This window comes from Macrosteles quadrilineatus, unplaced genomic scaffold (assembly GCF_028750875.1).
Source record: "Macrosteles quadrilineatus isolate MER2022 unplaced genomic scaffold, UCM_ALF_1.0 Scaffold_8__2_contigs__length_117827958, whole genome shotgun sequence".
Lineage (NCBI taxonomy): Eukaryota > Metazoa > Arthropoda > Insecta > Hemiptera > Cicadellidae > Macrosteles > Macrosteles quadrilineatus.
The window spans coordinates 46,860,964-46,888,457 of NW_026542601.1; the positions used below are offsets into that span (position 1 = coordinate 46,860,964).

The 27,494-nt window shown below is 33.9% G+C and overlaps 1 protein-coding gene across 2 annotated transcripts in view; it reads right to left on the reverse strand.

Annotated features, from left to right (window-relative positions):
* LOC129000855 (uncharacterized) overlaps window positions 1–26,871 on the reverse strand; it is a 253,328-nt gene extending 226,457 nt beyond the window's left edge. For both annotated transcript variants that reach the window (XM_054427905.1, XM_054427904.1), the window contains exons 1-3: window positions 26,781–26,871; window positions 10,585–10,618; window positions 5,608–5,963 (exon numbers count right to left, since the gene is read on the reverse strand). In XM_054427905.1, the coding sequence (XP_054283880.1) occupies window positions 5,608–5,963; window positions 10,585–10,618; window positions 26,781–26,837 (447 nt within the window). In that variant the 5' untranslated portion in view covers window positions 26,838–26,871. The remainder of the gene's footprint in view (window positions 1–5,607; window positions 5,964–10,584; window positions 10,619–26,780) is intronic.
* Window positions 26,872–27,494: the final 623 nt, after the last annotated feature.

The window sequence follows — 27,494 nt, forward strand, 5'->3', positions numbered from 1 at the left end:
GAAAATGAATACAACAATTCAACTAAGAAGTCAATCATTGTATCAAACACTCATTCAGTTATTCAGCCTCCAGCTAGTTTCTCCTTTGTACCAGCAGATTGGCCAAGATGGAAAACACGATTTCAAAGATATCGGTCAGCATCTGGGCTATCTGAAGAGTCTGAGAACAAACAAATCAACACTCTTATATACACATTAGGTGAGAAAGCTGATGAGATTTTTGCATCTTTTAATTTAGCAACCGAATCAACGCTAACATTTGAAGAAGTCTTAGATTTATTTGACAAACATTTTATTCCACGGAGGAACTTAATTTTTGAAAGAGCAAAGTTTTTGAAGAGACAACAAAAAATGAATGAAACAGTTGAAGAGTTTATAGTTAGTCTCCATTCCTTGGCTAGAACCTGTGACTGGGGTTCACTTAATGATGAAATGGTGTTGATGGTACTAATACTGGGTTTAAATGATGAGAAACTTAGTGATCGCTTGTTGCTAGATCCCGAGATGAATTTAGACAAGGCCATTACAGTAATAAGACATGCAGATAACGTAAAGAAAGAGAAGGCAGATTTATGTGACGAGAAAAGAGTTCAAATTGAAGCAACTACGTCATCGAGTTCAAACCAAAATCAAGGATATAGGTTTCGTCAAAAGAAACAAGAATACCCAGCGCAATGTATCTGGTGTGGTTATAAACCGTCCCATCCAAGAAGCACGTGTCCAGCAAAAAGCGCAACATGTAACTTATGCAAAAAGATTGGTCACTTTTCGAAGGTCTGCAGATCTAAAGAAGCACAGGAAGTAACTGACGAAAATGAAGTAAGTGAACTTGGACCTTCAAATAATAAAGTATTCATAGGTACACTTGGGGATGGGTCAAAATGTAAGCCCTGGAAACTAGAATTAGTATTTGAGGGAAAACCACAAACATTTAAAATTGATTCAGGGGCAGATGTAACAGTAATTCCCCCTGGCATAGTTGATCCAAGTAGGATCCAGCCGACTCTAGTTGAGTTGTATGGGGCTGGTAGAACAAAATTAGAAACTGTAGGTTGTGTTAGAGCTAATATCCAATACAGAGATGTTAAAATAAATCACATGGTATACGTAGTGAAGGGACTCATAACACCCTTGCTTGGTCGTCCAGCAATACAGGACTTGAAAATTTTAACTTTTGTTAATTCAGTTGCAGAGGTAGACAGTGACTTTTTTACCGAATACCATGAAATGTTTAGTGGTCTGGGCGTCATTCCTGATCCCTACACAATAGCACTTAAGGATGGCGCAAAGCCATACGCAATAACCACTCCTAGGACAGTACCTTTACCTCTAATGTGTCAAGTGAAAAAAGAACTAGAAAGTATGGTACAAAATAATGTAATCACACCAGTTGAGCATGCTACTGAATGGTGCTCAGCAATGGTAGTAGTGCCTAAATCTAATGGAGATGTCCGCATATGTGTTGACTTAACAAAGTTGAATGAATCCATCCAGCGGTCTTATCATCCGATTCCCAAAATTGAAACGTCTCTCAGCTCAATATCAGGAGCAAAATGGTTTTCAAAACTTGATGCAAACAGTGGTTTTTGGCAAGTCCCCTTAAATGTAAATTCCCAGGATCTAACTACTTTCCTTACCCCTTTTGGACGTTTTAAATTTCTCAAACTTCCATTTGGAATCACATCAGCACCTGAACATTTTCAGAAATGCATGAACAAAATCTTAGACAACCAATCAAATGTCGCAGTCCATATGGACGATATTCTGATTTGGGGCAAAACGAAAGAAGAACATGATACAGTTGTCCGGCAAGTACTTGAAAAGCTTAAAAATGTAGGAATGACACTTAACAAAGACAAAACTGAGTTTGGGAAGTCAAGTATTAAATTCCTCGGGCATTTCCTCTCATCCGATGGAATTTCTGTTGATAAGGAAAAGGTTTCCGCCATTCTCAAAATGGACTGCCCAAAAAACGTAAAAGAACTTCAAAGGTTCAATGGGATGGTAAACTTTCTTGGTAAGTTTATTCCTGACAAAGCTAAGATTTTGGCCCCAATGAATTCACTACTTCAAGCTAACGTTCCATGGATATGGGGTCCAGAGCAGGCGAAGGCCTTTGATGAAATAAAACTCATTTTGACTAACTCTCGTTGCCTAGCCATTTACGATGTAAATCGGGAAACAATTATCTCCTGTGATGCCTCGCTTCAAGGACTAGGATCAACTCTTTCTCAAGTTCAAGATGATGGTTCTATACGACCAGTATCATTTGCATCCCGAAGCCTTCTTCCTTCTGAAAAAAACTATGCAAACATCGAGAGGGAGGCTACAGCTGTTGCTTGGGCATGTGAAAAGTTTCAAGAATTTATTATTGGCAAGAGAATAACAATACAAACAGATCACAAACCACTACTTCAAATTTTGAAATCCAAACATCTTGATGAATTGTCTCCAAGAATTCAAAGAATTCGATTGCGTCTCATGAGATATGATTTTTCAATTACTTATATTCCTGGAAAGCAGCTTCTAGTTCCTGATGCTCTTTCAAGAGCACCTCTCCCATTTTCAGGTACTGATGACCGTGAGTTAGAAGAAGAAACTCAAGCGTTTGTTCAAATGGTTTTGTCGTCCATCGATATAAACGACTGCATAGTTGCTAAAGTATTGGAGGAACAAAATAAAGATCCGACTTTACGTGAACTGAAAAAAATAATCATCCAAGGTTGGCCTTCTAAGACATCATTACGAGATGACCTAAAACCGTATAATTCAGTTAAGGATGAGCTAAGTGTTGATAATGAGATGATACTACGAGGTTCAAGACTTGTAATTCCGTCAGCTCTGCAGTCTTGGGCACTTCAAAGAGTACATGAAGGTCATTTTGGAATCACCAAGTGTCGTTTACGTGCAAAAGAGTCAGTCTGGTGGCCAGGAATTTCTTCAGCCATTGAAAGTATGGTGAAATCATGCCCTACTTGTATTAAACATTCAAGGAACAGTCATGAACCATTGCTTCCCACACAATTCCCTGACAGGCCATGGAAAACACTTGCGATGGATTTGTTCAAAGTTGAAGGCGTTTGGTTTTTGACTGTGACAGATTATTACTCCAGATATTTTGAGATAGCTGAATTAGAGTCATTAACATCACGAGAAGTAATGATGAGATGCAAAGCCTTTTTCTGTCGACACGGCATTCCAGAAGAAATTAGGTCTGACTGTGGGTCTCAATTTCAAGTCCTTGAACATTCAGATTTCAAGACATTTTCCAAAGTTTATGGCTTCAAGCATATAACAAGTAGCCCAAAATTTTCCCAAAGCAATGGAGAGGCTGAAGCGGCAGTGAAAATCGCCAAAATGATTCTAAAGAAAAATGTGGAAGACCCTTATTTAGCGCTTCTAGCCTATCGAACGACACCCCTCTGGAATGGGTTCAGTCCCTCTCAGCTTCTTATGAACAGGCGATTACGGAGCACTTTGCCTCAGACAGGACATTTGCTTTGTGGAAAACCAGATCTAAAGGATCTTAAAGGGAGAGAAGAAACATATCGTGAGAAGTACAAACACAACTATGCTAGAAGGCACAAAGTGCAAAATCTCAAACCTCTTCATATAGGAGACCCAGTTTGGATTGTGGACCTTAGAAGACATGGCAAAATTGTGAAAATCCTGGACAGCCCTCGTTCATATATTGTTGAAACTGATAAGAGGAATGTGAGAAGAAATCGATTCCACCTCAAACTTGCCCCTTATTTAAGAGAGGAAAACAGTGAACAAAATTTGTCAGCGAATACACATCAAACAGAACCATACAACCGTCCAAAGAGAAATATACACAAACCAAGCTGGTTGAAGAACTTTCAAACTTAAAAGGGAGGATGTTGTGAGAACAGTTTATTTCATAACACCTGTTAATTTCTATTAATTATTATTATATGTTTATTTGTTATTCTATGTTTGTAAAAAGGTAAATAAAGTTAGTTGAGTTTGAGTTATGACATAAAACAGTGCATTCACTTAATTCTTAGTAAAATAGTACACTAACTAACACGCTTTAATTTGTTTGTACATATTTCAGAACTACACTAACCATTGTAGCTATTCATTATCTTTTATACTAGAACCAGTGCACAGTAGTTATGTTCTATGTCGTTGTTTAGCCGCTATTAAGTGTTAATGTTCTGTGTATTTGCTTTACTATATTTACCACTTCATTATTAATTATTCATTTAGCCTTCCACTAATTATTGATGTGTTGAACAATATGCATTTAAAATTCTAACTTATGATACGACACCGCTACTAACACACTAACCTTAGAAATTGCTTCAAATCTTAGCATAACGCTTTTTAACCTTTGCTTAACCTTTGACTATTAACGCTTAACTAAGGCTTTGGGGATTCGTATTGGCTTTGGGAATTTTAATTCGCCGTGACGTTAGTCAGTTAAGCACCAACTTCTGTTTCCATTCTTCACCATTTCCTTGATTCGTGTGCTCTCGCTAATCGAGTGATCTGTGTGTTGTATGTGTTGTGTGTGTGCAGCTAACTGCTTTGGTTAGCTGTAGTTTGCTAAGTAGCTTTTTCTTCTTTCTCTATTACTTCGGGCACACCGGAAATAAGTTAGTTATAAGTTAGCTTTAACCTATTCCGGAAAACCCGGAAATAAGTTAGTTATTAGCTAGATTTAATCTATTCCGGAAAACCCGGAAATAAGTTATTTATAAGTTAGCTTTAATTACTTCGGGCACACCGGAAATAAGCTAGATTTAACCTATTCCGGAAAACCCGGAAATAAGTTATTTATAAGTTAGACCTAAGCTATCCCGGAAAATCTGGGAATAATTAAGTTAGTTTTTAGTTAGGCTTAATCTATTTGAAATAAGTCTTTGTGTGCTCAACCTCTGTCTGTGTGTGTGTGTGTGTGTGTCTCGTATATTACTCTTTCTGTTAACGATCCTTCCCCGCCCTACTCTGTATGTTCGTTTGCACCTTTCCATATTCCTACTCTCTCACGGGGCTCTGAACTAGTCTACTCGCCCAAAACGCATTGTATTATTTTAAATAATAAAGACGCATCTAAACTGATTCTGTTCGGTCCGTGGCGCACGGACGTAGGGTATTAAATTAAATAAATAATTAACACTCCACCGAGGAGGTTGTGAACAGAGTCGCGCACGAAGCTATAACTGCGAAACAAAATCTCGCCCTCCCTCTTTTATTCACTCGTTTCCTGGCGATGATGAGGCACGAATAAAGCCAAGAGGCATAACATTCCCGCCTGAGCCAGGAAAACGACTTTAGGAGACAAAAGCGGGAAACTCGACCAAAATTGACCCCCGGAATAACCCAGCTCGGCTAGGCTATCAGGGACGCGTAACGCCCCGACCCGACAAATTAACGAAACACACCCGGAAGCGGGTTACAAATAACTATAATTAGTTTAGTTATTTAACTTAGTAGCTAGGCTAAGAGTATTTTCTGTTAAGTAAATTACATTTCCCATGCAGCTAAATACTTTCAGATAAAAACTAAAGCGATCAACAGCTTGCGTCGGAGTGCAAACCAAGTCACATAATCTCTAGCATTAGTAAATGATCCACTTACCTTGGACCACTTGAAGAAGTCAACGTCTGGTCGTTTATCCCGGTTTACAGTTGGTTTCCGATCTTTGCCATTGCAACTGACACAAATATCATACCTGCACCATTCACTTATAGACCATGAGAATCCAATAGACAAATATTCCTTGCTCTTTCGTGTATTGAGGAAGGCGTAAAATTGTGAATCTATATTCAAGTACATATTAACAGTAACGATAGGGCCTTTCTTAGACGATGCGATCACAATAGAATCTGTAAACCTGTACAGTATGTAGGGTTCATCTTCCAAATGATTTGTAAAGATCTCGACAGGGCCTTTTTTTTCAATATCCCCAATGGCATCGAATGAAATTGTTTTTCCTGAAAATATGCATAAGATTAGGCATTATTTTATGTTAGGGGGAAATGAGAAGAGGTAGAATTTGTCATAATCATCAGTAGTAAACATATTTTACAAAAAAATTCTGTACATGTATTTTGTAATATCACTATCCAGATCATGTCCGGTTGAATTATACATATCAATTTAGTTTTAGCGAATTTCCCATATAGGGAATAAGCTATTACCGTAGTACTCATGGTAAGACCTGGACGCGGGACCGATTTTTTTCATTTTGAGGTCCCTAGAGGTCAAAAACATCATCTGTTCAAATTCATAAATATATATATATATATATATATATATATATATAAACATATATATATATTATATACCTATATGTGTGTGTGTGTGTGTGTGTCCGTTAGCACGATAACTCAAGCAAAAATGATCCGATTTTGATGAAATTTGGTACAAACGTGTAAACCTACGTTTATTCGAATGAGTTCGCGATCCAGCATGATCGGACAATGGGAACAGGGGTTTACGGGGGGTTTTATGGGGTAAAAATAGGTTTTTCCCATTTTTGACCCAAAAATCATAAAATTTAGCAATTTCTTTCCAAACCATTTTGCAGAGCTTAAAAAAACTAATAATTTAGTATATTGAAGCGTTATTAAGCGCCTAATGGTTACGGAGAAAATTCCAAAAAATTGTAAATTTAAAATTCCCATGTTATTCTTATGGAGAATAAGTAAATTGTTGTAGTTTGCTTGTTTATGAACATATTTCGATCAAATTTGGAAAATGATTTTATTTCTTACTAACTATTAACGTTTTACAAAAAAAAAAAAACTGTTTTACCCTCTCTGATGCATCAAACCTAAGTACTAGTTAAACTAATTCTATTTAAATAGAGAATAAATGTTATATTTTTAAGTAGACATTTCAGTGTAGATCCAACCAGTCAAATGGAAATTCGCTTAGTCTGCAGGTTTGCTGCGGCGGGGGTATTATAATAATAATTATTATTTTATTTTTTTTTTTGCTTCTATAATAAATGCAGTAGACAAATTTGCAGTATCAGCAGGCTTCTTTTAGTCTTCCTATTTTTCAAAAACATCTTTTCAAACAACAGGCCTACAACGGACTTTTTGATATATTTTCAACTTTTTACAATTGTTTGTCAATTTGTAACTAAAAGGATTAAGCCAGGTGCCAAATTTTGACTGAGCAAGCTTTCTAACATAGATAAAAATAAATTATGGTTTCAGCATACAGTGTGTAAATTAAGTATTGAACAAAATCATTTTTTTACCAAAATAAATATAAATATTCTGTTTGTGGGATTGATTTTTAACAAAGAATCAGCAATTTTTTTACATAAAAAATACTTTTAACCCCCTTAACAAGGAGATGGATAAGGGGGCGATTTTTTAAAAATAGCAACCTCTATTGAGTGACCCCTCATTTCGAAAGAATTGTCAAAAGAAACACAATGTCACAAACCTGAGGTGGATATCTAACCTCTAGACAAAATGACAGGTATTCCAAAATTTGATTCATGTAAAAAAGCACCAATTTCACAAACAAATCTGTATTTTTTTCAACCGAAATAGATAAAAAATATTCCACTTATGGCATTGATTGTTAACAAAGATTCCGCATTTCTTTACAACAAAAATATTGTTTAACCTCCTTAACAAGGTAGGGGGTATTTGTTGCGGTCGTCTTGAGTCATGATGCGTTGGTGGACGATAACATAAGCGGGGTTTTCATACTTTATGACGCAAAGTACGAATACTGGGAGATACAAATGACAAATCGTTTTATTATAATAACTAAACTTTGAGCAATTTCACAGAACTTTACATTTACGTTACAAAAGAGGGACAGGGATCTTCATTCTTGTTGTTTTTAATTTCAACTAAAAGAATTAGTTCATTGTTTATCACATGGTGTTTTAAACATTAGAAAAAGTATAAAATCAATGCCATCTGTAGTATTTCTTTGTAGATAAAAGAAAGAAATACTATAACAAATCACAAAGATACTGAAGATTACAGAAAACAAGAAAGAAATACTATAACAAATCACAAAGATACTGAAGATTACAGAAAACAAGAAAGAAATACTATAACAAATTAAATACCCCCCGCCGCAGCAAACCTGCAGACTAAGCAAATTTCCATTTGACTGATTGGATTTACACTGAAATGTTGCTAAATTTTGTTTTTTGGGTCAAAAATGGGAAAAAACTATTTTTACCCCATGAAAGCCCCCGTAAGCCCCCGTTCCCATGGTCCAATCATGCTGGATCGCGAACTCGTTCGAAAAAACGTAGGTTTACACGTTTGTACCAAATTTCATCAAAATCGGATCATTTTTGCTCGAGTTATCGCGCTCACGGACACACACACACACACACACACACACACACACACACACACATATATATATATATATATATATATATATAAAATACATATATATATAATATAAATATATATATAAATAAATATATATATATATGCATTTGAACGGATGGTATTTTTATCCTCTAGGGTCCTCAAAACGACAAAAAATCGGTCCCACGTCCAGGTCTTACTATGAGTACTACGGTAATAGCTTATTCCCTTTATGGGAAATTCGCTAAAAGATACTGAAGATTACAGAACATACCCCCACCCGTGAACCACTAAGAGGGGGTCACCTTATAATCAAGTATTGAGAAAAAAATGTATTTTAGAAATGGACATATTTACAATAAACGGATGGTTAACAGTCTAACTTTTTTCATTATTCATCATTGATTGGAAGCGTTGAGACTTTAGTTATTTGTCTGGAGAGTGTTCCTGTTGAAGTTTTCAATAATTGTACAACTCGTACAAGACCATCTTGCTCTGGGGAGGTTGAAATGACAAGTCCCATTCGCCATGAAAGGGGAGGTTGGTTTGGTTCGTGCAATAGGACAAGATCTCCAGTTTTGATGTTACGTTGAGGAATTCTCCATTTCCCTTGTTGTTGCAACGTGTAGAGGTATTCTTGTTGCCATCTTTTCCTAAAACCTTTGGTTTAAGGCTTGACCGAACTTCCACCTTGACAATCGGTTTGTTGAAACATATTTCCAGTCAGATTCGGGAAGAGATAAAAGAGGTCCTCCAATCAGAAAATGGCCCGGAGTTAAGCAATCAATTTCGCTGGGGTCAGATGGTAGTGGAGTTAATGGGATGAACTCTGCAAGAGTGAATCTATTCACCTATGACTCTCCGAAGATGGTGTTTGACACTACGGAAAGTTCTCTCCCAAAGGCCACCTTGGTGCGGAGCAGCAGGGGGGTAAGAAATGATATTATTATTATTATTTTTTTTTTTTTTTTTTTTTTTTAAAGAGGTTGGCGGCCTCTTTTAACCTTGCATTTGCCCGTCCACATAGACTAAGCGCCCGTGCGTGGATCGTTTACAGCAAAGCAAGGAGTGAGCCGGTACAGTACAAAGGTGAACTGTACTGATAAAATGTTATCAGCAGTGACCAGGATCCGAACCCACGACACTACTGCCTTGGGCCCGAAGTCCGCGACGCTACCGACTGAGCCACCGACTCACTAACTAAAAACGTAAAAAAACGTATTTAATGTTTTTTTTTTCATGGAAAACTTACTAAGAGCTTCTTGAGTTTCTTTCTGAATAAAGAATTTCTTTAAAACCTTTTGAACTTCATTAGCAGCACCTACATAATTTGTTCCGCAGTCCGAGTGGATGTCGCTACACAACCCTCGTCGAGAGGCAAAACTCGTCAATGCTGGTAGGGCCCCGTACACACATGACGATTTCTCTGCGGAAACATTGTCTGCCGACTGTCTCCGGCGTGTTGCCTTTTGTCTCCAGTAAGTCGGCCGACAAATTTCGGTGTTTTTGGAGACAAAATACAGTGTTTTCTGTTGTCCGTTCGAACGGGAAACACGGAGGCAAGAGACAAAACTTTTGTCTAAAGTCTGCATAAGTGGACGTGTCTGGAGACAGGAGACTGGTAACAAGCCGAAGGTGTTCAACGTTCAGCCCATTTAGTTAGACTGTAAAGCGGTAATATTACGATTTTTGGGCGGTAATGAAATAGCTGGATGGAGTTTCTTGAAAGTTTTGGAATTCGTTGTTAATAATTTATATTATTATATGACATTTTATTGAATTGTACATCTCTTAAAGTTTAAAATCTTATTACCAACAAAGCCCAGCAAAATTTCCAAATCTTTAGAAGTTAACCTCGTTTCAAAGTTCCTAAATCCTCCACCTAATCTGAAGGTGTGATAGAATATTGTGACCATAGTACGAAACTTTCTCCAGAAAATGTTGGGTCCATCATCGTCTTTTCCTAGATTTATTAGGTCCATGGTTCAGAAAAATAAACCCCGCACAGGATATAACTACTGTGTGTCAACTGTCTTTCAACTGTCTGTCGACTGTCCGCGCATAGTCGGCAGACAGAGTTGGCTGACCATGTTCAGAACTGAAATCCGTAACAACATATAAATGGGCCTTGACGGAAAAACAAATGAAGATTGATAAAAAGTTATGATCGGGGTGCCTGGTCAAATTTTGTAAGTTTTTAGTGTTGATATATTGACAAGAGCATTTATTAATTTATATTATTTAGTAAACTCACCAGAAAGAAGTTTGTTGCAATTTCTGTCAGCCCCCTAAAACAACAGAGAGTATTTAACTCTTAAAATGAGCTTGTATTAACTTGAGTTTTAGCTTAAATAGAATAATTTACTCTTGCTATTAAAATGATCAGAACTGCATTGCACACCCACAACTCAGGATGCAAAAGCTTGTACTCTTATTGATTATGATTTTTCAAAAAAAGTTATGCATCAGAATCTAAAAAAAAAATGGTGGTAATGAATTTACTAATGCTGTAATAAAATGAATTTGATTGATAGCTCTGTATACAGTAGTTTGTATAAGTTAGAAAATACAGCGAATTGATGGATAAAATTAAATATCCTAGATATTTGAGTACAATTGAGGAAACAATAACTTTAAAAAGTCAAATTTGTAATATGTAATGATTTGAATTTTCTTACGAAAATAAATTTGAGGCATTAGTTAAGTTTTTGATTAGTTTTTTAAAATGTAAATATGATTTATATAACGGAAGGTTTTATCTCTTTTGTTGGTCAGAAGATAATGGTACATATTTTAGATTAAAACAAAACACTTATGGAACTTTTGATGACACCACATAACCAAAATCCATAACATAATTCATTGTCCTACTTCTGGATATTGATTTATATTAAAGGAATTATTTGTTTACCCTACAATATGCTTATCCTCCTTGACAAAGTTATTGTTTCATGACAACTGTCAAATCATCAGGTTCATCCTCATCTACGATTCGACTTAAGTTACATTTAAAATTGAAAACACAAAGAAATCTTTATGGTGATGATGTGGCAGTTGACACCTAACGTGTAGTTCGACCAGACGGATAAGGATATTGGAAAGTAACAAAGTAATTCTATTAAGCAAAATAACAATTGATAATTTTTTTACTAGGGAATGTATAACTGCTAGTAAAATACAAATGATTAATAAAATAACTAAAATAGAATAATTGCCATTCAATTTGAATTATTGGCAATGTACCTATTGAAGGAAAATGTTTTACTTTTAAAACATATACTTTTAAAATAAGATTAGAAATATTTACTATCACAAATATATGAAATGAAATGAAATGAAATGAAATGAAATGAAATGAAATGAAATGAAATGAAATGAAATGAAATGAAATGAAATGAAATGAAATGAAATGAAAATGAAATGAAATGAAATGAAATGAAATGAAATGAAAATGAAAATGAAATGAAATGAAATGAAATGAAAAACGTTTATTTATCCCAAAAATATAAACTAAAACAGAGAGTAGCTATACAACTAACAGTACAATATTTCTAAAATAAAATAAATTTGCCTTACTTATGGGATAGGCCTACATGGGCAGGTGCCTGTGCGTAGGCCTGGCTGTTATCAGTCTAAGCAAATTGAGGGCACACACTAAAATTGGGAAGGTTTTTAAGCCTTGTTAATTTAACTTGATCGTTTAGCGGATAAGAGAATGTCGGCGACGACAACCAAAGCCAGTGCAATCTAAGACAGGAGACATTGTGAGGGCGATGGGGTCGAAGGGTCAAGGTGTAATATTTCATTTCATTTCATTCATTATTTATTATTAAGTTTTTTTTTATGTTAACTTCTATTCATACACCTAATAATCACTCCTCAGAAAGACTGTCCTAATATTCATTTTCCTAATTTATATAATTTATTAATATGTTCAATTAATCATCAATAATATTCATTTCATAGCCTATATTTTTTTTTTACAACGCCCACAACCTAATTATTTATTAAATATGTAAGAGAATTGCAATACATCAAAATTTCTTATAATATCATTTCAAAATTAGTCCTTAAGGAATCAAAATTTAAGTAGCAGTGAAAGTGATCCCATGTGTTCAACAATCAGTGATGTGAACATTGAAATTGAGAGAGAAGGAAGCCATTGAGAAGTTGAAATTGTTAGAAGAAGGACTCAAAATTTTACCTAAGTTAAATAAAATTCATTTATCAAGAAGACCAGTTTCAAGTTATATCACATAGTAGCCTAAACCTCAAGAGGACTCAACTCAATCATTATCTTCAAAATTAAGTATAAACTTTTCTTTAAACTCTTTTAAATTTTGTGCTAATTGGACTTACCTTTTGGACAACACCAAAATTAGATTTTCCATTGTTGAGATTGTGTAAGTTTAACACATTAATTAGGCCTATTTGGACACTATCAAATTTATTCATTCTTAGCATTCAAGCCAGCACGACACCCTAACCTGAGATAAACTTATATCACATCTAAATTATTTGAACCTTCAAGTTATTATTCAAATTTATCTTTTAACTTATTTCAATTTAATTTCAACCCCATACACCATTGTCAATCCTTTCATTGTAACGTCAAACCTTTTCTCATTGCATGTTAATTGTTCATTTGTTTAAATAAAACACCTTTTGTAATCCATATCTTTATTAACTTATTAACTTTAAACATTTATAGAATAGGCCTAGCCTAAATGAATATTGTAGGGTGAGTTTACAAAGGATTGTTTAGTCAGGGTCAAGTAAGGTTAGGTCTGATCAAAGTTTCGGCCTCTTCATTGGTAATCGTGTGCAGCAAAACAAGCATCAGTTTTTTGAATTTTTGTATTGAGGGTAAACTAAAAATGTGTTGAATATTATATTTTTGAATTAGATTTCGATATAGAATCTGAGCAACATAAAAACAGTTGGTAGTTAGAACTGACTTATGTAGCTGAGGGACAGATATTCCAACATTGTGTGAATATCTTGTGTAGTGTTGATGTGTGACTGCTGTAAGGATCGTGTTTGAGTTTTTGAATGTGTGACTAAGAAGAAACTGAATGAAAATATGTCTGACTGGTAATACTCCCGTCTCACGGAATAGCGCATCAGTGGAGTACCTTTTATTTTTTCTAAAAGCTACTTTCAAAATTGATCTTTGGACCACATTCAAGGGTTCCAAGGTGGTGTGATAGCATGCTCCCCAGCAGATAATACCAAATGAAATCAAGGATTGTACATAAGTGAAATAAGCTCTCTTTACGTCTTCCTCGTCCAAAATGACACTCAGTTGATTAAAAGCATATATGTATTTACGAATCCTTTTCTTTAAGAAATCTACATGCTCTGACCACCTCATTCGGTAGTCAAAATAAACACCTAAATATTTGTAATAATCTACTTTTTCAATGTATTCACAATTACAAGATATACTGTTATGGTCGCCGCAACCATGAATCTTCAAATTGTCTAGACTATAATCAGTGCTTGTACTGAGTGATATCGGAAGAAATTTAGTCGATTTCACATTAAGTGAGAGCACATTTTGATCTATCCATTTTTTTAGAAGTGAGAGGTCACGGAGAGCTTTAGACCTGACATCCTCCCAAGAACGACCCTTTAACAAAACTAATGTGTCGTCAGCAAATAAAAATAGTTCACCATCCAGGTTCAGTTTTGAAATGTTATTTATATATATTAGAAAAAGTATAGGCCCCAGAGTACTTCCCTGAATAACCCCATACTCAATTAAATTTGCATCACTATTCACACCACAAATGGAAACTACTTGATGTCTGTCAGATAAATAATTTTTGAACCAGGCGAGAGCAGTGCCTCTGACACCGATCTGTTCCAATTTTGCTATCAACAAGTTTCTGTTAATTGAGTCAAATGCTTTTTTTAAATCTAAGAAAATTAACATAGAACGATTGTTATTTGCCATTGAGTTATTTATAGATTTACATACTTCAAAAAGTGCATCAGAGATGTTTTTATCTTTTCTAAACCCAAATTGTGAATTAGATAATATATTGTTATTATGAAGGTACTCCACCAACTGCTCCTTGACAATACGCTCTAAAACCTTGGAAAACACGCTTAACAATGAGATTGGTCTAAAGTTGTTACAGTCTTTTGGATCACCTAAAATCCTAAATAAAGGAATTACTTTTGCAGTTTTGAATTGAGCCGGGAATATACCAGTCAGTAGAGATAGATTAATTATGTGTAGCAGCGGAATGTAAATTATGAGTGCGTTTTGTTTAAGTAAATCAGCCGAAACTTCGTCCAGACCCGGAGCTGAGCCACCGCGCAGCTCGGAGATGTGTCGTAGTACGTCTTGTGCAGAAACAGTTTGCAGTGTGAAAGTAGAGTCCAGTCTGTAGTCAGAGTCAACAACCACTGGGGTCCCACCCGCATCTATCTGCCTCGATAGATTTACTCCAACAGAAGCAAAGAAGTTATTAAAATCATCTGCTATCTCGTGTTTTGCGGCTTGAGTATCATGAGACATGCTGGGAATAAATTTATCAATTGGAAATGAATTTTTATTACGTGGCCTGCCAGCAAGATCATTGATCAGTCCCCAAAACAATTTTGGATTCCTATTGTTCTGGTAAAATCTTTCCCTGTAAAAATCTCGTTTGGCTCTTTTTAATAGATTGCATAGGCTTTGTCTGTAATTCCTATAATAAGTTTGTAGATAATCATTAAATGGTTCACGACGAGCGGCTTTACTTAATTTGTCTCTAGTACGTATTGATTTGACCAAACTGTCAGTAATCCATGGTTTAATTCTTTTACGTCTAGATGATCTTGAAGTTATAGTTTTTTTTGCATTTTGTAAAGCAAAATCTAGATTTTTGTAAAACATTTCACAGCACATATTGATATCTATACAGTTTAGGACAGGTCCCCAGTCGGTCTGAGAGAGATTTTGAGTGAGAAGGGTGTGATCAAGGTAAGTTTGAGAAGGTCCGGTTGCAGTGTGAATGTTAAGTGTGTGTGCGTGAGTGTATGCAGTGTCATGTATAGTGAGGGCGGTGGCATAGTGGTCGGTGAGGGGTGAGGCTAGTGTGCAGTACAGCAGCGCGCACAGCAGCCATGTCACAGTAACGCACAAATATGTGATCAATGCAGGAGGCAGTGTCCTGTGTAACTCTAGTCGGTCTGTCCACACACTGTACAAGTCCAGAACCAAGTAAACTGTTTAAGTAGAGGTCAATTAGTATATCCTTGTTCAAAAGGTTTAAATTCATGTCACCCATAAAAATGCACATTTTGTTTCTATCTATGTTCTGATAATAAGTCTCAAGTTCACTAGTGAATTGTACTGGATTGCTGTCGAATGTTCTGTAGAGTGCGAGTAAATTGAAGTTCTTGTTGCAGTACACAAAGTCCAGTGATAACCCATGAACGTCCCCCAGAGTGATTTGTCGTGCAGTCGCTGATAGTGATTTGTTAGTAAACACAATGATACCATCATTGCGGTTAAGTTGAGTGGTAGTCATGTGAGTGTCAAACCCGTCGATGTTCGCCCCCACCTCTCCCCCGCCAAGCCAGCACTCAGAAAAAATTATAACATCTAGACTGGTATTAAAAGAATCTAAGTAAACTAAAAACTCATCAAAATTTTTGGAAAAGCTTCTAATGTTATTGTGACAAATTTTCAGGCTCTTTAAATGATAATTAAAAACATTAATGTATTGATCTGTGGAATGTAGCTCAAGACAATGGAAGTCGCCGTCGCCGTCATCATCACAGTTATTAAATAATTGCATCGGCCAAGCCCCAGTCACCTGCCCAGTCAACCATTGATACAACTATAACACTATACCACTAAAATCTAGCATGAGAATAAAATATTAAGTTGCTGTTTCAAAATAAAAAAACCTTATCAAAAACAAAACAAAACCTTCACTGTAATAAAAATTTACAAGTACAATGATAGATAACTTCAAAATTGAAAATATAGGAGAAAAAACTTATTAAAAGGAGCAAAATTACTTTAGTATAACAACTTCCACAATTTCAAAGATTTCAAAAACTGTACTATGGACTGAATTTATCTTGGAACATTTATAAACAATTTATAAACATTTATAAACATTTATAAACATTAAATAAACATATATATATGTTTATTTAAAATATAAACATGCATGGCCTCGCTAAGTTTACAAAACTTGTCGGCGAGGACTAATGGGTTCTAAAAAAATTATTAAGTTTACAGTATTTTTTTCTTTAGTTTTTTGTAAGTCCACAAAGAATTATGAGTTCTAAGGTGGTTTGTGACGGGCACTTATTTTATAACAGGAGTATTTTGGCAGCAAGAATTAACTCTAAACGCATTAAAAAGTAGTATAACAATGAACAATAACAATAACATATAAAGAAGTAGGAACGAAAATCTTATAACAAATGGCATTCTACCTAGATTGATGATTGCAACGTTTCGTTGTCTTTGGATTTTTGAGTATATGTTGTGTGGTACTGGTAGTGGAGTGAGTGACAGTGTCTTTCAGGCTTATGGAATAAAAGAGTTGCTCGTTTCGTTTTTGTTGGTTGAACATAACCTCGCACTAAAAATGGACGCTTTTCATAAGCAGAATGAATAAAATTGCTAAAATCCGTTCTTTTATCTATTTTTACCTAAAAAATGAGTTTTTTGTGAACTGTGGCCTTAATCTTGTGGAGTTGGTGTGTGTTTTAGAGTGTTGTAATAGTGTCAGCTAACAAAGTTGCATGCAGTCCATTGTAAGGTTTGTCCTAGGCTAGTGTAAGAAACAAATTTATGTGTATGTAAAAGTGTCTATGTTTGTGTATGCTGTGTTATATTTAGTTAAATGCCACTTTGGCCTAGAATCATATTTTTATGCTGGGGGATTTAAGTGAAGTCTGTCTCACTGCTTGTAAATCCTTCATAGACTGCTTTATTGTAGGCATTATGATTCTAAACTAGTGTACATGTTGCTCGAAATCGAGTAATTGCAAATAAGTAAAGAAAGTAGTTACAGTATTTAAAAACCAATAACTTATTAAAAAATTAAAAAGTCATAATTTCCGATGAGTTTAAGAGACTCAACTCATAGATTACGTACCTAACAGTATCATATAATCAAAATGTTTTTGTAAATATTTTATTATTTTATCTGGTTTTTAGCGTATTCTACGAATCTTTCCAACTTATAGCCGCATTAGGTTGTCCATGATGATCTTCGTCAATGATAATGTAGTCTGCATGGTACTACCATTGACTACTACCCATTGTCGCCAGTACGTTTACAAATTTCATTCATTTTTTATAGTGATAACGTTTTATTTACATTACTTAAGAACTGCTTGATTTTCTGCATAACCTCTCTGTCACAGTTTTATTTGCTTCAATTGGCATTTATTTGGCTAGTTACTGTTATACCTGAAAAAATGCAGAATTGAATGGCCTAATGTTGTTTAAATGGTTTTTTTGTTTCCCTTAAATGTGAATAAAGCAAATCCTTCAGTGAAAGTTTTATTACGGTTTCTTGGATATAGTCATATTATTTTAAAATCACCTGGCTTTTATCAAAACATATATTTAATGTCCTTGCCGTACAGATTAATACAGCCTTAGAGTGTTTTCCTTTGCCAATCATCATAAAGTTAAATCCACCTCTTCAATTCATTTTTCTTTTTTGGTCAAATATATCAAATTGCCCAGGCTCTCTCGATTTTTTACACTGTAATATGTACGAATGTAAATTAAAGTAGTAAATATTTAATTCAAACAAAATCAGTAAATTTACTCAATGCGTTTCGTTGAATTGAAAAATAAATAACAGAAATTAAATTATACAGCTGATCAAAATGTAAACAATTATGTTCTCCATAAGGATAACATAGGAACTTTCAAAGCCACTGGGGCAGAGCCCAAGGGACTTTTTCAAAAATGTAAGGCCAGTTTGCAAATCTACGCGACACGCTCTTTCCAATGAGACGTCAATGGATAAAATCTGTTAAGAAATGGCGGAGGAGTTCAACCGACAAAGTTTCATGTAGCGTATTAATTATATAGATACCTTATATCCTTGTTGGTAGCCTATTAAATAGATATGGCAATAAATACTTTACCAGTCTCTGCCCATATTAAGTATTGGGTATCGGCGGTCTGTATTTTATAGTACTCCTCGTATCTACTGGTCTTTGAGTTTTGGTTTTATTCGCACTCTGTCCATGATATTGAATTAAAAAAATATTGTATGTGAAAATTCCCTTTGGAGTAGGTAAGTAATTAACCTATAAAATATTTAGTATGAATGTGGTTAATATCGTATATTCTAAGGTCCAATGCCCTTAAACATATTTTCTGTAGGCTAATTATTTATTTAAAGTGGCTATTTCCCTACACATTTATGCCATATCTCATTACTGATTCAAATAATGATTTGTAAACAGCGTGTTTTACCTCTGTTGTAATTTTGTTATCTAGATTGTACATCAGTCCTGTAGGTACATGAGTCTAGTTTTTTACTAAGCATGGCTACATGCTATTTCGAAGTCAGTTTATTATCAACTGTACGGCCTAAATAGTTTGTGCTATCAGTGACTTTAATGTAACTGCAATTGCATTCTGTTAAACCTTGTAAACATTCACAATCATGGTACTTTATCATGACATTCCTATCTAGTTTAATATTTCTGGGGCGAAAGTGCAAGATACAATTTTTTTGCTCATATTATAACTAAACCATTGTCATGTGTTCATACTTGTCTGTGTACTTAACTCGTCTGTTAAGTAGGTTAAAATCGTCTTGTAAGTTTTTACTGCAGTTTTAAAGTTTTATGTCCTGAGAATATAAGGATGTCATCAGTCAGAATAGAATAGTCATTTATTCAGTCTTTAAACAATACATTATTGTAATTGACATCGTCATTATTATTGTAAAAAGATATAAGATACAATTCTTATAATTAATAAAATTTGACATAACAATTCCAAAATATAGGCTGCCCTTAGTTTAACATTTAACAGGTTTAAAATATTTTTAAAAAATAGGCAAACTTAACAAACTTAAATTATGAATAATAGTGGGTCTTTCTTAAAAAGGCTAATGGTTATCACAGGTGTACAACTAACATAGAGGGACGACATTTCTAACATTATCACAGATGGAATATGGTAAAAAACATACAAAATAGTGAACATGAAATATATGAAAATTAATTACAGTAATAAAAATCCTAGCCTAACTTAAAAACATTTAACATTAGCCAAAAATGAGATCACATTCAAAAAATTCCTCAATTTTGTAAAATGGGTGAGATGAAAGCCACATAATTAATTTTTTTTAAAGACACTTAACGGCAAGGACTTGACTTGGGGATGAAGCTTATTAAATAATTTAATACCTAAAACAAAATGACTGTTTGCAGTTTTCTGTAGCCTACAGTGAGGTACATCAACTAGACCCCTATTCCTTGTGTTATAACCATGAATGTCTTGGCGCAAATCATACTCTTTTTCCTTTTTCTTGACATTAATCAGACAATGCAGGATAAAAACATTAATGACACCAGGTTGTTACACCAGCAGTTAATATGCCAGTGCCCACAAATAACGGTTTACAATGTGCTCTTCGGCGAGATCTAGTTATGATTCTCACAGCCTTCTTTTGAATTAACAATACATTATTTACATGGGTACTATTACCCCATAACAAAACACCATAACTTAAAATTGAGTGAAAAAAAACATAATACACAGACTTTAAATAATTCTGAAGCAGACTAGAGCTAAGACATTTAAGAAGATAAATAAACTTAGACAACTTACCACTAATGAAATCAATGTGTTGAGACCAGGTCAGACAGTTGTCAATCACTAAACCTAAAATTTTTATGTCATTTGGTTCATTGTAATCCTCGACTCTATTTATAGTCTGACAGAGTAAGTGTTGAGTTTTATTCTCATTAATAATCAAACCATTGCACTAAACCATTGCTTGGCTTCTAAAATAGTATTTTTGGCAATATTAGACAAGACATTTGTATCATTGCTTGTACTAAGAAAGGTTGTGTCGTCTGCAAACATTGTAGTTGAAGAAAGGGACACATTGGCAGGTAGGTCATTAATTGATAAAAGGAATAATAAAGGCCCCAAAATAGAACCCTGTGGTACTCCCATTATTGCATCCAGACATCTTGAACGATCACCCTTCAACTCAACAAACTGAGATCTTCCATGCAAGTATGATTCAAAAAACTTTAAACACGAACCCTTAATGCCGTAAAAACTTAATTTATCTAATAACACTGAGTGATCCACAAGATCGAATGCCTTGCTCAGATCACAAGCAGTAATCTGAGCAAAGCTCCCGTCTTCAAAAGCTTTAATAATTCTTAATTAATAATAATAAACTTAATAATTAATAAGTCAGTAGGGCCTATATGCCAATATATCACAGTTGGTTATCCTATTAAGTAGATCATTTAGGTCAATAATTAAAAGTATTAGTCCAATTTGGCTCCCTTGAGGGAGGCACAACATATTATTTTATCTCCTTTTCCTCGCTAAATTCATTCATAACTTTCACTACAAATTTTCTGTTTGTAAGGTACCTATTAAGTAATGTCAAGTAGGGGCCCCTCACACCTAGTTTTTGAAGAGGTAAGACTCGATGATATCGAAGGCCTTAGAAAAATCAATAAATAAGCCTAATTTATGGCAGGGTATTATTAAAAACACTATTTACAGTACAGTATTTGAAAATTCTTTTAGAGCGTGCTCTGTACTGCAATTCTTTCTAAAGCCAAATTGTTTGCTACTCAAAAAGTTATTGTTTTCTATGTATCTGTAAAGGTAGTTTAATAACTATTTCTCAATGATCTTTTTCGAAGGATGGAAACATTGCTATTGTACGGTAGTTTGGAATTCATTCTTGTTTTTACTCTTATAAATAGGTCTAATTACTGATGTATTTAAACAATCTAGAAAGGATTTTTGTAAAATTGAGAGTTTAATTAGTTTTTGATAGTGGTTCTGATATGTTTTCAGCTACTAACTTGATGTCATTCATTCGGATACCTTCAATACCTGGTGATGTTTCAGAAGCCGTACTTTTAATTCTGGCGTTGATTTTTTTTGTAGCAGGTGGTATATATTGGCTTTTTGGGGATTCCCTTTCAAACTCTGGCTGTGGTATTAAGCTGTACTTGCAGTACAATATTGTGTTTAATGTTATCCATTCCATCAATAAAATACTAAGCTCAACACTACTAAAAAAGCTAAAATACTACTCACAATATCATTTTAGCTTAATATCTTTTCAATGTCATTTTTTACCGTATCATCGATACAGTTTTTTTTTCTATCTGCTTAACAGCCTGCTTATATTTTCCCATATATTCCTTGTACTTTTACTGTTTTCTACAAATAATGTTTTGTAGTAGTTATTTTTTGTGTTTCTAATTTGGTTACCAAACTTCCATAGCCTAAAAATTCTGTCTCTTTCCTTTATCCGGTCTAAAGTCTTATTATCCATCCATTCCTTTCACTTGTTTTCTCTGTGAGTGCTTCACTGCCCAGTGTGCCACCTGAGGTGGTAAATTAAGTGGTTCTGTCTCGATATGTGTTTATACTTTAAGACTAACTCTTCAAAACCTTTGATTACATCTTCATAATTTTTAACATTCCAGTTTTCCTGTTTTAGTTTGCTTTCTAAAAGTGTCTAATTTAATCTGGGTTTTTCTACCTGTGTGTCTCTTTTTCCTCCTCCTGTCTAATCTATCTTTGCTACAATTGGGTAAGGATCTGAAATATTTTGTTTTTATTGAGCCTGTATGTATTTTTTCTAAGGGGTTTCTGAGTCTGTTATAAATATGGTCTATGCATTGTATATTTAGCCTTATATCCTCTCTAGTATTGTCCCAGATACCTCTATCTAGATCCCATGACATCAGCATAGTCTCATATTCTTAAACGTACACATTGGTTTTATTATTAAAATTTATATTTAGATCCCCAAATAGAATACAGATTTAGCGAATTTCCCATATTGGGAATAAACTATTACCAAAGTACTCATGGTAAGACCTGGACCCGGGATTTACTTTTTCCTTTTAAGTCCCTAATGGACAAAAACAACATCCGTTCAAATTCATATGTATACATATATATGTGCGGGTGTCCGTTAGCACGATAACTCTAACAAAAATGAACTGATTTAGATGAAATTTGGTATAAAGGTGTAAACCTAAATTTACTTGAACGAGTTTGAGAACAAGCATGATCGGACTATGGGAACGGGTGTTTATGGGGTGTTTATGTTTTTTTACTAACATAAAATTTAGCAATTTCTTTCCAAACCATTTTATAGAGCTTAAAAACAAATAATTTAGTATATTGAATCGTTATTACACGCCTAATGGTTGCGGGGATAATAAAAAACATTTATTTGAAAATTCTCATCCTTATGGAGAATAAGTATAACAATTAATTGTAAACTGTTGTAGTTTGCTAGTTTATGGACATATTTTGATCACGTTTGGAAAATGCATAATTTTCTTACTAAACTATTAACATAATAATTTATTTTTGTAACAAAAATACAACCGACTTCAAATGCTCCAAAAATAATGAAATAATTTTAATAAAGTAAACTTTTCTATTAGTCTAGCTCACGTATTGTAAGTCGGCGCGGCTTTGTGATGATTTTTGATACAAAAATCAAAGAGGATGTGCACATTGCAGGCCACCAGCACTAAAAAATCTCTTAAAAGTAGAAAATTGGTTGTTATCACATATATTACCTTTGAAAAATACGTATAGATTGGTTCAGCTAAAAGTGGTTTTAGGGGTAGGTGGTTTTGTTTGCTCAAGATGTAGTCGAAATTGCAAATCAGCTTCCCATTTCAGAAGCAGGCATAATATTTTTGGCAGTGAAAAATATTAATAAACATTCCACATCTACAAATGCATGTTTGGTAATTAAAATATTTAACACTTTTAAGGCGATTGACGATTATTCAATCTCACACCTCTTATGTCGTTTAAGGAATAATTGCATCTAATTTATATTTGGACCTCTTTTACAAATGCTTTGGTTTTCACAATACACCTTAAATTGTCAATATCATACAGCTATTCACTTTGTTTTTATAAATCAGAACATTCAATACTCAAAACAGAATCATACACAAATCAGGTCAAACGTTTAAATACCTTTTCATAGTAACCAAAACAAAATGCATTTTTTAAATGCAACTTATTTAGGCTCCATGACAAGAAATAGTTTATTAATCAATATGAAGCAACTGGTTTATGAAGAAACTTGCTGTAGCTTCATTTAAATGGTTTTAACTAACAGCTGTAGGAATGTTATTATTATTTATTCCCTTCTCTGCAAAAATACAAACAAAATAAATGTTTAATATTTGAGGTTTTCAGCATTTTTCACCAAACAAATATTTTTCTTGTATATGGTACCAAATAGAAAATCTCCTAGTTATTTTGGTGGTGGAATCACGCTGATCGGTAAAAGAATCACAGAGAAATTAGTGAACATACATAGAAAAAAAAACATCGCCACAGAGAACCTCCTCCTTTTGTTGGTAGTGGAGAAATCGGTTAAAAAACACTTTTACCCTCCCTGTTGCTGCAAACTTAAGTACTCGTTAAACTAATTCTATTTAAATAGGGAATCAATGTGATATTTTACGGTGGCATTTTGTTATAAATTCAAATGGAAATTAGCTTGGTCTACCTACAGGTTTGCTGCGGCGGGGTGTTTGTAATTGTCATAATTCCTCCTATTTTTGCATTAATCTCTATAATTGCTTTCGGAAGGGAAAACCACTACAGATGGAAGGGGATCTGTAACTCATGAATGAGGTACTGTATATCATTAATACGCTACATGAAACTTTGTGAATAATAAGACTTTTTGTTTTAAGATTTAACCCCACATTATATATACCAAAATGTTCGTCTAGGTGTGTAGACTTGCAAACTGACCTTACCTTTATAAAAGTAGCTTTTAATGTTCCCGTGTTATCCTTATGACGAACACCATTTGTTTACATTATCAGCTGGTACAACATTGCATCAAAATCGGACAAAAAGTAGTCAAGTTATCGCGTTCACGGACATATATATTAAGGCAATTGAACGTGTTTTTAGCCTCTATTGACATAAAAATGAAAAATTATACCGGTCCCAACTCCAGGTCAACGTGCCACCTATGGTAATAGCTACTTCCCAATAAGGAAATTCGTTAAAAGCGAGAAAACCTAGAAAACTGTATATACTAAAAAAAATTGAGTTAACACCGTGCTGCATTTCTTGAGGAATCATTGACAGAGCCGATTCGCTAACTATGAAAACATAGAAAAGTTATTGAAAACCACCAAGTGGAAGTAAAAGAAATTATGTTTATTTTAGAATCGTTATGAAAAGTAATTATGGATCATTATTATGGACAACCTAATGTGGCTATGAGTGGGAAACATATGTAAAAACATTAATACCCCCACCGCAGCAAACCTGCAGACTAAGCGAATTTCCATTTGACTGATTGGATTTACACTGAAATGTCTACTTAAAAATATAACATTTATTCTTGATTTACATAGAATTAGTTTAAGAAGTACTTAGGTTTGCTGCATCAGGGAGGGTAAAACAGTTTTTTTTTTGTAAAATGTGAATAGTTAGTAAGAAATAAATACATTTTCCAAATTCGATCAAAATATGTTCACAAACAAGCAAACTACAACAGTTTACTTATTCTCCATAAGAATAACATGGATATTTTAAATTTGCAATTTTTTGGAATTTTCTACGTAAACATTAGGCGCATAATAACGCTTCAATATACTAAATTATTTGTTTTTTTAAGCTCTACAAAATGGTTTGGAAAGAAATTGCTAAATTTTATGTTTTTTGGGTCAAAAATGGGAAAAACCTATTTTTACCCCATAAAACGCCCCGTAAACCCCTGTTCCCATGGTCCGATCATGCTGGATCGCGAACTCGTTCAAATAAACGTACGTTTACACGTTTATACCAAATTTCATCAAAATCGGATCATTTTTGCTCGAGTTATCGTGCTGACGGACACACACACACACATATATATTATTTAAAATATATATTAGTAAAATTATTTATTAAAATATTTACTGACTATAAACTTATAAAATAAAATGAAATAAAATAATTTATAAACTTTTGAATAATTTATTTATAATTTATAATTTATTTAAACAATTAATTTAAAAAACAAGATCAGCTTTAAAAAATTATAAGATATTTACAAATAATGTTGATTATATCAAACTGTTATGTACATCGTTTTTCCATAATCTATGGGTCAATCCTTTTAAAGTCTCTTTTCTATATTTTCTATCTGAGTTTGCAAATTGGCCCTTTCAATGATTGCTCAGGAAACGCAGCACACTCATTTTTCTTTTAAGTATATACAGCTTTCCAGGATTTCTCGCTTGAGATACGGCAAAATGGTAGAAATTCTGGCACATTACGTGAGAATCAAATTTTGATTATAAACAATATTACAACAAAAAAATCAAAAAGTCCCAAAAAAATTAACATTATTTTTTATGAATAAAAAGTTACCACGAACATTTTCAAAATCCACCCTTTTTACATTTTCCCACACCTCTAAATTTCCAAAAAGTCCATAAAATTGTTTAAAATGCTAATATCTCGAAAATGGCTTAAATACGGCAAAACGGTTAAAGTTCTGGCACACTATGTGGGTACAAACTTTTTATTATAAACAATATTATAACGTAAAAAAATCAAAAGCTCAAAACAATTTTTAACATTTTTTTATGTGTACAAATAACAATTACCACGAACAATTTTAAAGTCTAGACTTTTTGACACTTTTCCAAACCTCAAAATTATCTAAGTCCATAAAACTGTTTAAAAATGCTTATATCTCTAAAACGGCTTGAGATACTGTATCCGAACGGTATAAATTCTGGCACACTACGTGGGTATCAACTTTTGATTATAAACAATAATACAACATAAAAAATTAAAAGATCAAAAATTTAACATTATTTTACATGGGTTTGTAGGTGAGTGAAAAGTGTTGGTTAAAAAAAATATATGTGGATTTGAAATGTTTATGGAGTTGGACATTTGTATTGGATGTATAGGCAAAGATCAGGAATTTTGAAAAATTGGCTAAAAATGATCCCCGTGTTATTCTTATGGGAAAAAACGTCCCAAGTCATGTCTCTTTCTCCTATTGCCCCCACTATCAGGATTGATTACTTTTCTGTATTACTGTAGTCAGTTTTATATTGTTTAAACTTGATTAAAGACACCAATTAAGGCTTGGACAGCTGGTACTTTCATTTTAAGAAACGTATTTTTTGAAGCTAAATTATAATACATCCAACACATCAATTTTCCTAAGTATTTGGACTTACCACTAATAAAAATAGTGTCAGCGATATTGCCAGCAGGAGCAGCGATGTAGACATCATCTTCGCCTGGCTCCAACTGAACAGTTTCACAAAACCATCTGGCAATTAATTCGCTTCTGACTTAACAGCCAATATTACGACTAAACCATCAATCTTCAACGTTTTTAGCGTGTTCATCACTTGAGTTACAAGTTTTATGCAAAATTCAAAACTGAGCAACCAAACAAATGAATATTCTAAATTCATGAATTATTTTTCTTCTTCGTCTGTTTTTGCACGAAACTCACGACCGAAAAAGAAACTTAGCTTTGTTCCTAGGTTTAGTCAGTAATAAAGCCACATAAGACATTTACCCAAATCCATACTCATCTTTCACTCACGTTTGGTTTAAAAACAACAATAACACTATACGTCCAAAAATCCTGTCCTTAGTTACGTCCAAAAAATATAGCAGATGTATTAAATCTTTTTCTAGGTTAGATTGAAATGGATGCTATATTTGCAAATAAGTTGCTTTTTAACCAGTCAAACCATTGGTCAACTTTAAATATGATTGAAGCTAGGTTTTTTCTCAGAGAAAACTTTGTCAAATGAGCGTTCTAAAATTGAAATAGATAAAATAAAAACAATGCTTTGGTTTTCCATTAGTTGACCTTAAGATTAATTTGGCGTTATTTAAAACATGGTGTAGGCTATATGATAATAAAACCCTCATTT